At 63.3% G+C, this 14,372-nt stretch overlaps 1 protein-coding gene across 1 annotated transcript; it reads right to left on the bottom strand.

Moving 5' to 3' along the window:
• Positions 1-9,618: 9,618 nt before the first annotated feature.
• Positions 9,619-13,999, bottom strand: NEUROD2 (neuronal differentiation 2). The gene is made up of 2 exons (XM_071450796.1): positions 13,780-13,999; positions 9,619-12,644 (listed from the first exon to the last, which is right to left on the bottom strand). Exon 2 carries the CDS (start codon positions 12,637-12,639, stop codon positions 11,563-11,565), a length of 1,077 nt encoding a protein of 358 aa, XP_071306897.1. The 5' UTR covers positions 12,640-12,644; positions 13,780-13,999; the 3' UTR covers positions 9,619-11,562.
• Positions 14,000-14,372: the final 373 nt, after the last annotated feature.

Genomic DNA, 14,372 nt, shown 5'->3' with positions numbered 1-14,372 from the left:
CCCCGCCGTGTCCCCCCGCCGTGTCTCCCCTGCCACAGCGCCCGCTCCCCCCCCCCCCCACCTCCGCTCCCTCCACCTCTCAGCAAGTTTTTTATGTGATTACAGGCACTGCATGGTAATTAGTGCTAAACTCATTTGCACAACTACAGTTAATTGGCTACAACAATTAATTAATGTGTTGGAAATTTGGCACTGGAAAAAAAAAAAGAGAGAGAGAGAGAAAAGAAAAAAAAAAAGTTTGTCATCAGAGGGGGAGAAGGGGGAGATGGGGAGGATGCACCCACCTGCACCCACCTGCAGCCCTGCTAAGTTTTCCCCAGAGCTGCAGTTCCTGCTTTGTTTCCTGTTTTTTTCCTTCTTTTCCATTTTACCCTTTCTTTGTTGTTGTTCCTTTTTCATTTCCCCCCTTTTTTCCTGTTTTCCTGCTTTCTTTCACCCCTTTTCCCGTTTTGTTGTTTTGGTTTTGGTTTTTTTTTTGTGCAACTTAAGCAAACTCATTTCCCTGATAAAATACAGCATGACTAATGACTGAAGCATGTAAAAATCATTGGGAAAATGTCCTTGGAAGACGAATGCATTTTCAGCAGAATAATTAACTTAATTAACAAATTCACATGCATATTCATCAGGCTATTAATGTCTTCTCAGCTCAGCTTGACGAACATTGCGGTAATAACCATCTCATTTGCATATTGCATTCTACTGCTATCCAAAAAAAAAAAAAAAAAAAAGACGGGAAAAAAAAAATTAAAAAAAAAAAAAGAGGTGGATGCACACGCGTGGCTGCGCTCCCGGGGGAGGGAGGGGTGGTGGGTGGGGTGTGTGTCCCGGGGAGGCTCCGGGCCTCGTGTGCCGGGGTCCGCGTGCCGGCGCGGAGCGGAGCGGCGGGAGGCGCGAGGCCACGGCGCCGTGCCGGTACCCGCCGCTCCCGGCCCCGGCATCTGCGGCAGGCGGCGCGGAGCGGGCGCGGAGGGGGAGAAGGACCCGTAGCAGCTGTCGGCCTAATTCGGCAAACGTGCTGCTCGTGGGCGGCTTAGAAAAACAGATTAGGCGCCTGCGACAGGCTCTGATTCCTGACATACGCTCGGGGTCTGCGTCTTCATCGGTGGAGAGTGGAGGAGGGAGGGGAGGAGAGGTGGTGGGGAAGGGTGGGGGTGGTGGGGGTGAAGGGGGTGGTTGGGGTGCTGGGGAGGATGGGGGTGAAGGGGGTGGTGGAGGCGAGGAGGAGGATGGGGGTGAAGGGGGTGATGGGGATGGAGGGATGATTGGGGTGGTGGGGATGATGAGGATGATGAGGATGATGGGGGTGACGAGGAGGATGGGGATGATGGAGGTGATGGGGGTGATGGGGATAATGATGGGGTGATGGGGATGAGGAGAATGGTGGAAGTGAGGGCAGTTTGGGGTGAAGGGGGTGATGGGGATGACAGGGATGATTGGGGTGATGGGGATGACAGGGATGGTTGGGGTGGTGGGGTTGATGGGGATGATGGGGGTGATGGGGGTGAGGAGGAGGATGGCAATGATGGAGGTGATGGGGATGATGGAAGGAGGAGGAGAATGGATGGGAGGATGATGGGAGTGATGGAGTGAAGGGGATGATGGGGATGACAGGGATGATGAGGATGACGGGGGTGAGGAGGAGGATGGGGTGATGGGGATGATGGGAATGAAGGGGATGGTAGGAATGACAGGGATGATGGGGGTGATGGGAGTGATGGGAGTGATGGAGTAAAGGGGATGATGGGGATGACAGAGATGATTGAGGTGTTGGGGTGACAGGGATGATTGAGATGATGGGGATGAGGGGGATGACAGGGATGATTGGAGTGGTGGGGGTGATGAGGATGATGGGGATGAAGGAAATGATGGAAGTGAGGGGGGAATGGAGATGAAGGGGATAATGGGAATGATGGGGGTGATGGGGGAATGGGGATGATGGGGGTGAGGAGGAGGATGGGGATGATAGGAATGTTGGGGGTGATGGGGATGAAGGGGATGAAGGGGATGATTGCAGTTGTGGAGTGAAGGGGATGACAGGGATGATGATGAGGATGGGGATGAAGGGGATGACAGAAGTGATGGGGTGATAAGGATGAAGGGGATAATGGAGATCTTGGGGGTTTTGGGGAAAATGGGGATGATGGGGAGAAGGGAATGGTGAGGATGGATGGATGGATGGATGGATGGATGGATGGATGGATGGATGGATGGGGGATGGATGGATGGGGGATGGATGGATGGATGATGGATGGATGGAGGGATGGATGGATGGATGGATGGATGGATGGATGGATGGGGGATGGATGGATGGATGGATGGATGGATGGATGGGGGATGGATGGAGGGATGGATGGATGGATGGATGGATGGATGGAGGGATGGGGGATGGATGGATGGGGGATGGATGGAGGGATGGATGATGGATGGATGGATGGATGGATGGATGGATGGATGGATGGATGGGGGATGGATGGAGGGATGGATGGATGGATGGATGGATGGATGGATGGGGGATGGATGGAGGGATGGATGATGGATGGATGGATGGATGGATGGATGGATGGAGGGATGGGGGATGGATGGATGGATGGATGGATGATGGATGGATGATGGATGGATGGATGGATGGATGGATGGATGGAGGATGGATGGATGGAGGGATGGGGGATGGATGGATGGATGGATGGATGATGGATGGATGGATGGATGGATGGATGGGGGATGGATGGATGGATGGATGGATGATGGATGGATGGATGGATGGATGGATGGAGGGATGGATGGATGGATGGATGGATGGAGGGATGGATGGATGGAGGGATGGATGGATGGATGGATGGAGGATGGATGGAGGGATGGATGGATGGATGGATGGAGGGATGGATGGATGGATGGATGGATGGATGGATGGGGGATGGATGGATGGATGGATGGATGATGGATGGATGGATGGATGGATGGGGGATGGATGGATGGATGGATGATGGATGGATGGATGGATGGATGGATGGATGGATGGATCCATGGACGGACACATGGGATGATGGATGGATGGATGGATGGATGGGGGATGGATGGATGGATGGATGGATGGATGGATGGATGGATGGATCCATGGATGGATGGATGGAATCCATGGATGGATGGATGGATCCATGGATGGATGGGTCCATGGATGGATGGATGGAATCTATGGATGGATGGATCCATGGATGGACACATGGGACGGGCAGATGAATGGACAGGTGGCATACAGGAAGGGGATAGAGAGAAAGGTGGCTGGGTGTGGAGAGAGTGACTGGACAGACAGACCGTTATACAGGCCTGGACAGACAGACAGACAGACAGACAGACAGACACGATGGCTTTCCTCAGCCAGGGGCTGTCAGTGAGGGGACTCTCCCCATGTTGCCCCCTGAGAAGGGACGGCCCCTTCTGTGACCCCTCAGTGGCACCCAGGGCCTGGAGGGGGCCATAGGGCTGTGCCCCTGGGGTCAGGTGTGTCCCCTGGGACAGGACTGGGACAGTGAGGGGGGTCCCTGGGACACCCATGTGTCCCCTCATTGCTGGGGGGGGCCGCCAAGGACCACCCAGACACCTGGGATGGGCACAGGCCCCAGCCAATCCCCAGCCAGGGCTGGTGCTGCTGACCAATCACAGCCTTCCCTGGATTGGGTCCTGCCCACCCTGGGTGTATAAAGCCCCTGATCGAGCTGTGCCTGGGGGTCTTTGGGGTGTTCTGGGTCCCTTTGGGTCACCCTGGGGTCCTTGTTGTCCTTCCAGATCCTTCCCCATGACAATGTCCCCATCCCTCCCCTCCCACTGCAGTGCATGGACAGGGACAGGATCCAACCCCCCTTGTCCTGGGTGGACACAGCCCGGTGCCACCATCCCTGTCCCCACAAACCCCTGTGGTGTCACCAGGGCTGGTGGGTCACCAGCACCCAATGTGGTGGGAGGGGACATCAGGAATGGGGCCACCACCCCAAGTTTGCTCACGGCTGTGAGGTGCCACCAGCCTCCCCCCCTCAACCTGTCTGTCCCCGTGACCACATCCTGTGGAGAAACGGGGAAACTGAGGCACGGGTCACCTGGGGTCACCACAAGGTGACGGAACAAAGCCACCCCCCAGGATCCCACAGGCATCCCTGGCTGGGGAAAAAAACCCCCCAAAATGGGGGGGATCCATCCATGGACGAGGGGGGGGCAGCGGGGCCAAGGTCGGGTGAAGGGCGGCGGGGAAGGGGCGGGGGAAGCTGCGGGAGCGCCGTGCCAGCTGTATCCGGAGAAAGGCAAATAATTCAGCGGCACCAACCGGAGAGGAAGCAGCCCGCGGAGCCACGTGCCAAAATACCAGCAGTAAAGTAGTTAAATGGATCCAGCGCGGGAGCGAGGAGCTGCGAGAGCGCTTGGGCCCCCATCCAAAGGAGTTAATGTCCCACAGTATGATCGATTAGTTGTCAGACGTGATTTCAAACCAATACAAGATGAATGGCATCATTTTCCTTCCCTGGGTTTCGGCGGAATTAAGAAGCCATTAGCTAACACAAATTTTTGGCAACTTTAATAAAAAAAAAAAAAGAAAAAAGAAAAAGAAAGAAAAAAAAATGAAATAAAAGCTCTAGGGTAGAGTTTTGTAGCGAGCGTTCCCCAGGGTAACGGGCGGGGTGGGAATGTCACCGTGTGTCACAGCAGTGACCACGGTGGTGGCAGTGCCACCGCAGATGCCAACAGAGGCTCTGCCTCCAACCGGCGCCGCGCACGGGGCAGCCCCGGCGGGCTCGGGGAGCTGCTGCCGGTGCCGCCCCCGTGAGGAGCCGGGGGTCGCGGTGGCGGTGGCGGTGGTGGCGGGGGGCTTTGTGCCGGGGTGGCAGCGCGGGGGACTCGTCAAGGACAAACGGAGCACAAGCTGCTGCTGCTGCTGCCCGTGTGCCCGCAGGCGCGGGGCCGCCGTGCCAGCCCAGCCGTGGCCATTACGGCTCCGTGCGCCAGCTGCGATCCCCCCGTCCCCGGGGACAGCAGGGGGGGTTTGGGCACCGTGCCACCGCCCGGGCACCGGGGCACAGCCACCGGAGGGGTGACGGGGTCACGCAGGGTGATGGGCAGCGCGGGTTTGGTGGCCGAGGGCAGGGATGTCCCCGTGGAGCCACGAGGGGTCACACGATGCCGTGGCTCCTCCAGAAATCCCCGGGTTTGTCACCTCTGTGGTGAAAGGACAACCTGGAGGGCAGAGCTGGGCCGCAGCCACCCCCCCGGGCCCGGCTTTCGCTGCCGGATCGCCGGATTTTAGGCACCAAATGGGGTTGAATTAGGATTATTATCACAGCTGCTCTAAATGTAATTAGTTTTGCTCAGAAGTTGTTTGCTTTGCCGGGATTACGGCGCAATCCTGCCTGCCCTGGAACTTGGGCAGGGCTTTCATCACCCTGATAACGCCGTGCCGGGTGCATGTGATGATTCCAAAGGTGTGCTTTTCAATTATATTTAACAACAACAACAAAAAAGATTCCTAATCGGGGAAAATTGAATTAGGAGCGTGTGGGACAGCCGGGACAGCGCTCACCACCGGGGGCAGGAGCTCGGCTCGGGCCCTGCTGCTGCCACCGTGCCCAGGTGTGCCCACCCTGTCTGTCCTGCCAGGTCCATGCTGGAGTGCAGGTGGATGGAAGGGGGGGTCCAGCGCGATGTGAAGCCACCCACGTGCTGTCCCCAACCCTGCCGTGTCCCCTCCATCCCTGCAGCCCCAGGAACGGCATTTTGGGGGTGTTGGCGCTGCCATCTGGAGGGCATCGGGCTGTGCTCCAGGCAGGCGCGATCCAGCAGCACCAGGGAGCGTGGCCGGGGCCCGGGGACCACGGGAAGGGACCGGGGGCTCCCGGAGCCCGGCACAGACTCTGGTGAGCCAGAGCTGCCAAGAGAAATGGGCAGATTATGGGAGGAACACGGGCCAAGGCAGGGCTGGGATGCAGCCGCCGTAAATCAGCTTTTAAGTAGCAACAAAATGGACATTTCCCATATGAAATGAGGCACCGGCTGCCACCGGGAGTGGCGAGCGGGACCCCGGCCCCGGGGCACCGGGACAGGGTGGGACCCCCTGGCCGGGGATCCAGAGGGGCTGTGGGGATGGGCTGGAACCCAGGATGGGGAAGGGAAGGGAAGGGAAGGGAAGGGAAGGGAAGGGAAGGGAAGGGAAGGGAAGGGAAGGGAAGGGAAGGGAAGGGAAGGGAAGGGAAGGGAAGGGAAGGGAAGGGAAGGGAAGGGAAGGGAAGGGAAGGGAAGGGAAGGGAAGGGAAGGGAAGGGAAGGGAAGGGGGCTGGGCTGCTCTGGGGTGCTCAGGTGGGCACCACCTGCTCTCCAGTGTTCCCAGCCAGAGCTGGCCTGGTGTCTGCTGGATCCAACCTCCCGCTCTGCCCCTGCTTGGGGGTTTTGTCCATTTTCTCCCCTTCAAGCCCAGGAAGGGCTGAGGGCAGGTTCCCACCTTCCCACAAACCCTGGCTGCAGACCCCGGGCTGCTCCCACAGCCCCGGCCCCCAGGTGCCCCCAGCCCTGCCCTTCCCTTGGTTCCACCATTGCTCTGTGCCCTCCCGGCTCTGCCCGTGCCCCACCGGAGGCCAGGGCCCTCTCCTCATCCCCTCGCTGTCCCCCACCACCCCCGAACCCAGTGTGGGGATGGGGACAGGGCTCAGTGGGGCAGGGGGTGAATGGGGACGGAGAAACACGACCCCCTCGGGGCTGCGACCGACACGACGGGGGCAGACAAAGGTGGGGACGCTGCCCGGCCGAGCCAAGGCCCTCCTGGCCCCGCAGCCCTCGGGGCCGGGCCGGGGCTCCGGGCGGAGCTGCCGGCGGTGCCGCATTCCGGAGAAGCCGCCTCCGCCGGCGGCCGGTGCCAGCAGGCGCTGGCAGGTTCGGAGCTTCGCAGCGATTCCAGGCACAGATGTCCTTGTTTTAACTCCTCTGCGATGGAGCCTGGCAGACCGGGCGGGGGAGGGGGCGGCTCTGCAGCCCCCGGGGCGGCGGGGACCGCTGCCAGCCCGGCCCGCCCCGGCCGCGGCTCCGGGGACCGCCGGGACCCCCCGTTCCCCCACGGGGACGGCGTCCTGAGCTCCCCATGGCACAAAAACGGGGACAGCCCCCCTCGTCCTGACCCCCACATCCCTCCCTGTGCCCCACATCCCTCCCGACCCCCGGGCAGCCCCCGGCCCCCGGAGCGGGGCCGCCTCCGCAGCGCGGCGAGCGCCGGGCGCCGGGAGCCTCCGGTTTTTTATGGTATCTGCAATTTTGGCAGAAATCTGTCTTTAATTTAGCTGTCCATATAAAAATCCGCACTGTATAATAATGAACAGATGCCATGAAATTTAAACTGAAGCAATGACTCCTCCTCCCCCCCCCCCCGGCTGGCACTCGCCGGTGGCAGCGGCGACCCGGAGCTGGCGCTCGCCCCGCGCCCCCGCCGCGCTCCGCCGGGCCGGGAGAGGGGCCGGGCCGGGGGCACCGGGGGCACCGCGGGCACCGCGGGTGCTGAGGCGGGGGGGAGACACCCACCCCCATCTATCTCATCCTGCTCTGAAATAGCGGGGTTGCGGCCGGGCCAGCCGCCACCGCCACGTCCCCCCGGTGCTGGCCGAGCTCCGCTGAGCCCCGGGCGGCCGCGGGGGTCCCGGCAGCTCCCCGGACCCCCCAAACCCTCCCGAGGTGGGTTTGATCCATCGGTGGCACGAAACGCTCGCAGAGCCCGGCGGGGCGGCGGCTCCCGACCTCCCGCTGCCCTCCCCGGGAGCCGCCGGGTGGAAGGGCCGGGCACCGGACCGCGCACCGGGGCTGTGAACCGGGCTGGGCACCGGGGCTGTGAACCGGGCCGGGCACCGGGGCTGTGAACCGCGGCTGTGTTTCGGAGCCGGGCACCAGCACCGGGCACCGGAACCTCGTACCGAGGCCGGGCACCGGAGCTTTGCAACGAAACCGTTCACGGGAACCGTGCACCAAAACCTTCCACCGGAGCTTTGCACCGGAGCCGTTCTCCGGAGCTTTACACCGGGGCCGTGCTGCGAGTGCGGGGCCGCATTGCGGGGCCGGGCCTTGCCGGTTCCCGCATTTTCGGGCGGGCACCGGGGAAACAAAAATCCCGACAATTGAAGAGAAAGCGCAGCTCCGCCACCGGGGCCGGCACCCCCTGGCATAGCCGGCCCCGGAGCAGATGTCGGCGGCCCCCCCGCCGCCCCCGGCCCCGCGTCCCCCTCCTCCCCTCCGCGGGGCATCCGCCCTTCGCCGCCGCTGCTCCGGCCGCGGCCCCGGCGCCGCCGGTTGCGGACGGCGGCGGAAGGGCCGCACATCGCCAGCCTCGGCCCCACGGAGCCTCCGCCCGGCCCCATCGGTTGTCCCCGGGTCCTTCCGGGGCTTTTTCCCCCGAGAAACGAGTCCCGGGAGGATGTTGGGGCCAGAGCCGTCGGAAGAGGATCCGCGGCTCTGGGGAGAGCGGCGAACACCGGGGCCCGACCGGAGGCTCGGGGGCCGCTGCCGGGGCTCGCGGGGCCGTGGTGGATCCGTTCCCCGCCTCGGGCCCGACACCGGCGGCTCTGCGACCGGGCCCAGCACGTCGGGGCAGCGCTGGATCCCGCCCCAGTTTGCAGCCAACCCTAAACCGGCCCAGTTTATCCCCAAAAGCCGCGGAGCTGCGGGGCGCGGGTACCGGACACCCATCCCGGGAGGAAACCGGTGCCTCCGTCCCCGCAGCCCCTGTGTGGCCCCGGCGCTCGGTGATCCCGGGGCGAACCGGCCCCCACGACCGGGAGCCCAGTGCCCGGCGCTGCCCGGTGCCGGCGGCCGTCGGGCGGCGGTGAGTCCCGGTGGTGCGGCCGGTAAATGAACCGACGGCCGTTAAGAAGCCCGAGCGCCCGTTCAGCACCGCCGGAGCGGACAGCTCCGCTCCGGGCACCGGCACCGCGCTGCCAGGGCTCCACCGGGCACCGGGCAGCGGTACCGGCACTGGCACGGCACCGGACAGCGGGCACCGGAACCGCACGGGGGTCCCGGGGCTCCCATGGGCACCGCTCCTTGAACCGGCGCGGGAGCTTCCGGGGCTCCAACGGGCGCCAGCGCCAGGAACCGGCACAAGCATCGGCGCTGGCACCGGCGCTGGCACCGGGCACCGAGCCGAGGCTCCATCGGGAAGCAGCACCGGGAACCGGCACCAGCCCCGGGCATCGCGCCGGGAGCCGAGCGGCATCCCGGGGCCGCCGCCGAGGAACCGGCCTTGGCTGCCGCCGCCGCGCAGCCTTCCCGAGGCCACCGGCACCGCGGCCCGGTGCCAGCCCCGGGCACCGAGCCCCGAGCTCCCGCTCCCAGGGGACCGCAGCGGTGTCACCGCCGGTGGACCGAGCCGGGCCCGCCGCACCGGATCCCGGTGCGTTTATTGGTGAGGGGGGGACACCGCCTCCCCGGTCCCGGGGGGGACACCCGTGGGGCAGAGCCGCGTTATATCAGCGCCGCCGCCCCGCGGGCCGCGCATTCCGGCGGCGGGAGCGGCGCTGGCACCGCCGGGGGCGGGAGGGGGGGGCTCGGCCCGGTGCCCCCCGGTGCCCCCGGGGCGGAAGGAAAGCGGCGAAGGCGGCGGAGTCAACATTGAATATTTATTAATCGCCGTCGAAGGACGCTCGGTAATTACAGCCTGGCCGCGATCGCACCGGCGGCGGCTCGTCACGGCCGACGAGTCCTGGCGGGGCCGGGACAGGGCGGCGAGAGCGTCCGGCGGGGCCGGGGGCGGGCGGCCCCGGCAGGGAGGGGAGGGGGCCGGTGCATGCAGAACGGCCGGGCCCCCGGCCCCGCGCCCCGCGCGCCGCCGCCGCCGAGCAGGGTCCGGGCGGCGGGGACGGGGACCGGGAACCGGGACCGGGGAGCGGGATCGGCGCCCGGCGCGGGGGGGTCTTGCATATCGTTGGCCATAAATATTTATTAATCGAAATGAAACGGAACGGAAACACGAAAGCACTTCTGGTGTCGGGCAGCGGGTCCCCTTTGCTACAACGGTTTGTGGGTTTTTGTTTCTTTTTCCCTTTTTTTTTTTGTTTTTTTCTTTTTGTTTTTTCCCCGTTTCAGGTTTTTTTTTTCCCATAACTTTTTTTCTTTCCTTTTTCCCCCCATTTTTTCTTTTTTTTTTTTCCTTTTTTTTTGTTTTTTTTTTCGTTTTCAAAACATTTCTCAGAAATCCTCCTCCTCCTCCTCCTCCCTGGTCTCTTAAAAATGCTGGTTTCTCGAAGGTGGTGCGGGCAGGTTCCGACAAAAAAAAAAACAACAACAAAAAAAATCCCAAAAACCAAAAAAAAAACCCAACCAAAAAAAAAAAAAAATTTTAAAAAAAGCATTATCGGCTTCCCGGCGTCTCCCGGCTGAAGGAATGCGGCAAACCGGGACGGAGACCCCCGGGCCGGGCGCCGCGAGGGGGGCGCAGCCCCGCCAGCCCCCCCGGAGCCCCGCTTGCATAGCTGCGGGCTGCGCTTCCCGGCTCCGCCAGCTCGGGAAAACCGGGGCGGCTCCGCTGGGGAGGTGGGGGAGAGTGGGGGGGGTGTCTTTTTTTTTTTTTTTTTAATTATTATCATTGTTTTTTTCCTTTTTTTTTTTCCTTTTTTTTTTTTTTTCTTTTTTTTTTTTTCCGTTTCAAGTTTTTAAAACAGGTAAAAAACGTCCTGACACACGCGCTGCGAGGAGCTCCCGGGGCGGGGAGCGGGGCCGGGGCCCCCCCAAAGCAAAGTGCATCTCGGAGCGTCCGCCGGGCCGGGCCTCTTGCATAGATAGAAATTGGGGTTCGTTCCTCCCTGCGCCTCTTTATTGCTTCGGAAAGTTTCGCTCCGCGCCGAGCGCGGGCTCCTCTCGCTCCCACGGGCCGGGGCAGCGGGTGTCCAATGCCGGGGGGGTCCGGGGGGGTCGGGGTCAGGGCTGGGGAGGGGGAGAAACGGCCCAAAATGGGGGTGGGAGGTGGGGGGGAAAAAAAAAAATTAAAAAATAAATGTATAAAATTTAATTCAAACGAATTAAAAATGAAACGAAGCGGTTCGACCCAGAGGGTTGTGCTGGGTAGCGGGGAGGGGTTTCGGTGGGCTGGATGGAGGGGGTCGGCCCGTGCGGGGCGTCTCCCCCTGGAAAATAATAATAATAATAATAATAATAATAATAATAATAATAATAATAATAATAATAGTTATAATAGCTGTAATAGTTATTATAATAATAGCGGCGATGACAGCGATCATAATAAAATAACTAAATAAATTACGTTAAATAATAAAGAAGTAGCAATAAATAAATAATGAAAATTTTAAAAATAACGAAATCCACCAGAATAAAAAAAATTAAGGAAAAGGGAAATTCCTCCCAAAAAAGCACTTTGTCCCCACGGGGCGCGGGGACCCGCCGCCGGGGCCGGGTCCCCATATTGCACCAAAGCCCACGGCGGAGCCCCGGGGGCCGATCCGCGGGTGGGGTGGGGGGGTTTGGGGGAGTCTCCCCCCCCTCCCCGCCACCTCGGCGATGGGGAGGGGGTCCCGGGGAGGGGAGGGGGGGGGGTCAGTTGTGGAAGAAGGCGTTGAGCTCCTCGTACATGGGGCCCCGCTCGTGCGGGAGGTGCATGTCGTAGGGGAAGATGTTCTCGGAGTGGACCCCCCCGCGCATCCCCGCCGACCCGAAGACCAAGTTGTGGGCGGCGGGGCGGGAGCCGGGCAGCGCCGAGTAGTGCATAGAGTAGTGGTAGCTTTTCTCGTGGTCGGGGGATGAAGAGTCCTGCTTGAGGGAGAAGTTGCCGTTGATGCAGAGCGGGGGGCTGAGCCCCCCGTCGTACTCCGAGCTGTTGTAGTCGGGGGAGGTGTTGCCGTAGAGGCTCTCGTAGGCGGAGGCGCAGTAGCCGTGTGTCCTCAGCCCGTGCGGCCCGGGGCCGGCGGCGGGCGGGCAGGGCGCCGCGGCCAGCCGCGAGCAAGGGTAAGGGTAGGGGTGCACGGCGAAGGAGGCGGCGTTGGGGCCGTGGAACCGACCCCCCTCCTGGCCCTGCTCCGTCAGGAAGTTGCGGGAGTTGAGCTGGAGGCAGCCGGCCACCAGGTTGGTGGTGGGCTGGGACAGCCCCTTGCACAGAGTCTGCACGTAGGAGACCAGGTCGGGCCGCTTGCCCGAGCGCAGGATCTCGGAGAGAGCCCAGATGTAGTTCTTGGCCAAGCGGAGGGTCTCGATTTTGGAGAGTTTTTGGGTTTTGGAGTAGCAGGGAACCACCTTGCGCAGGTTGTCCAGGGCCGCGTTCAGGTCGTGCATCCGGTTCCTCTCCCGGGCGTTCGCCTTCTGCCGCCGCAGCTTGGACCGCTCCAGCCGCGCCTTCGTCATCTTCCTCTTCTTGGGGCCGCGCTTCTTGGGCCGCTCGCCCTCCGCCTCCTCCAGGCCTTCCTCCTCCTCCTCCTCCTCCTCCTCGTCCCCTCCTAGCTCCCCTTCCTCTTTGCTCTCTCCCAGCGAACCCTCGGGCGGCTCCTCGGGGAGGGCGCAGCCCTTCCCCGCCCGCTCCTCCTTCTCGCTCCGGGCATCCTCCTCGCACTCCTCGGCCCAACCGGGGAATTTCGGGACTTCGGGGACCAGGCTGGGCTCGCTGAAAAGTCGCGTCAACATGGTGGCTGCAGCGGGGGGCAAAGAGCCAGGCGTTACCGGCGGCCCCGCCGCCCGCCGCCCCCTCCCCGCCCCGCTCCGCTCCCACCCGCCGGGACCGGCGAAAACGAATTGGGCGCGGGGCCTCCCGCCGCCGCCCCCCGCCCCCGCTGCCCGACCCCGGGGCCACCGGGGCTCTCTCGGGGTGCGGCGATTCCGCCCCGGCTCGACCCCCGCCGGCCCCACCGCCGGGGTCCCCGCGGCCGCCGCCCGCGCCCCTCTCCCGTTCCTCCGCACACCCCCCGCGCCCCCGCCGCTCCCGGCCCGCCCGGTGCCGCCCCCCCCCCGCCCCGGTGCCCCGAGGGCCGGGCCCGGTGTCGCCGGTCCCTCTTTGACGCCTCCAACTTTTCCCCGCCGCGGGCGCGGAGCGGCCCCGGTGGCGGCTCCGCCACCGCCTTCCCGGGGCCGGTGGGGGTCGAGGCGACACCGCCGCGCCCCCCCGCATCCCCAGGTACCCCCCGTACCCCCTCCGGCCCGGTCAGCCGCGCCCGCCCTTCCCCTCCCCGCCCCGGGGCTCCCCGCGGCCGCCGGAGCGCGGCCCGTAAAATGCGGCGGCACCAACCGGGGGGCGGCGGGGGCGGCCGGGGCCCCCCCCGGGGGGGGGCGCGGTGGCCGCGGGCGGCGGCGCTGCCGGGGGCGCCCCCGGGGCCGGGCGGCGCGGCGGGGCCGGGGCGGGGGCACCGCCCGGGGCGAGGGCCGGGGGCGCTGGGGGGGAGCGGGGGGGCGGCTCCGCCAGGTCGGGCCCCCCCGGGGCGGCGGCGCGGAGGCTCCGCGCTGATTTCGTTGATGCCGCTCGGCCGCCGCTGCCCGCTCCGTCCCACCGGGACCGCGGCGCCCCGGGCGCGCCCAGGCTTTGGGGGAGGGAACGGAGGAGGCGAAACCCCAAGAATTCCCCCTTGGGGGGGACTTCGGCGGGGGCAGGAAAAAAAACCCCATCAGCGGGGCCCGCGGGGAGCGGGAGAACCGAGGGCCGGGGGAGAACGAAAGATGGGGGGAAAAAAGGGCGAGACGTGGCGGAGAAACAAAATCAACATGGAAGTTGCCTTTTCTCCATTCAAGTTTCCTCCGCTGCCCTCCCAACCCTCCACTTCTTACATAACTCACCTTCGGGCGGACCGCAGGAATTCTTATTTCATTGTTCCCAGCATCTTCTGGGAGCGGGACGCGGCTCCTTGAGGTGCTCCAGCCTCCTGCAGTCCTCTATCCAAAAGGAGGCGAGAGTGGCATCTCTACCCAGCAAAGGGGGTACCAGCTCTGCTGCCAGTGCCATATGGTTGGCACGTCATGCGCGAGAGCTATCACATGAGAGCTAATGATTGACATGCGCTTGCATTCAGGGAGATTTGTCTCTCTGGGGAAGGAGGACTCGCCATCTGTCACTCTGTACTCTAAAAAAAAAAAAAAAAAAAAGGAAAAAAAAAAAGAGAAAAAAAAAAAAAAAAAACCTCTTCCAAATCTCCAGCTCTGCCTACACGCTGCAAAATGGGACCCGGGCGAGATGCAGGCGATGGCGGGGCCGGGAGGAACAATGGAGCCGGCGGGAAAAGCGGCCATCCCGGCCGGGCCGAGCGTGGCAGGGGCACAGGCGGGCGCTGGGGTGAGGGGGGCGATGCCACGGGGACCCTCGCTGGGAGCTGGCATCTGCGGCTCCTGCAAAACGCCGCGGCTCGGCCGGCTCCGTCCCCACCCTCAGCCGG

The sequence above is a fragment of the Agelaius tricolor genome, unplaced genomic scaffold, assembly GCF_023055355.1.
Source record: "Agelaius tricolor isolate 1412-34295 unplaced genomic scaffold, bAgeTri1.0.p SCAF_31, whole genome shotgun sequence".
NCBI classification, from domain to species: Eukaryota; Metazoa; Chordata; class Aves; order Passeriformes; family Icteridae; genus Agelaius; species Agelaius tricolor.
This window is presented reverse-complemented; position numbering and strand designations above follow the sequence as displayed.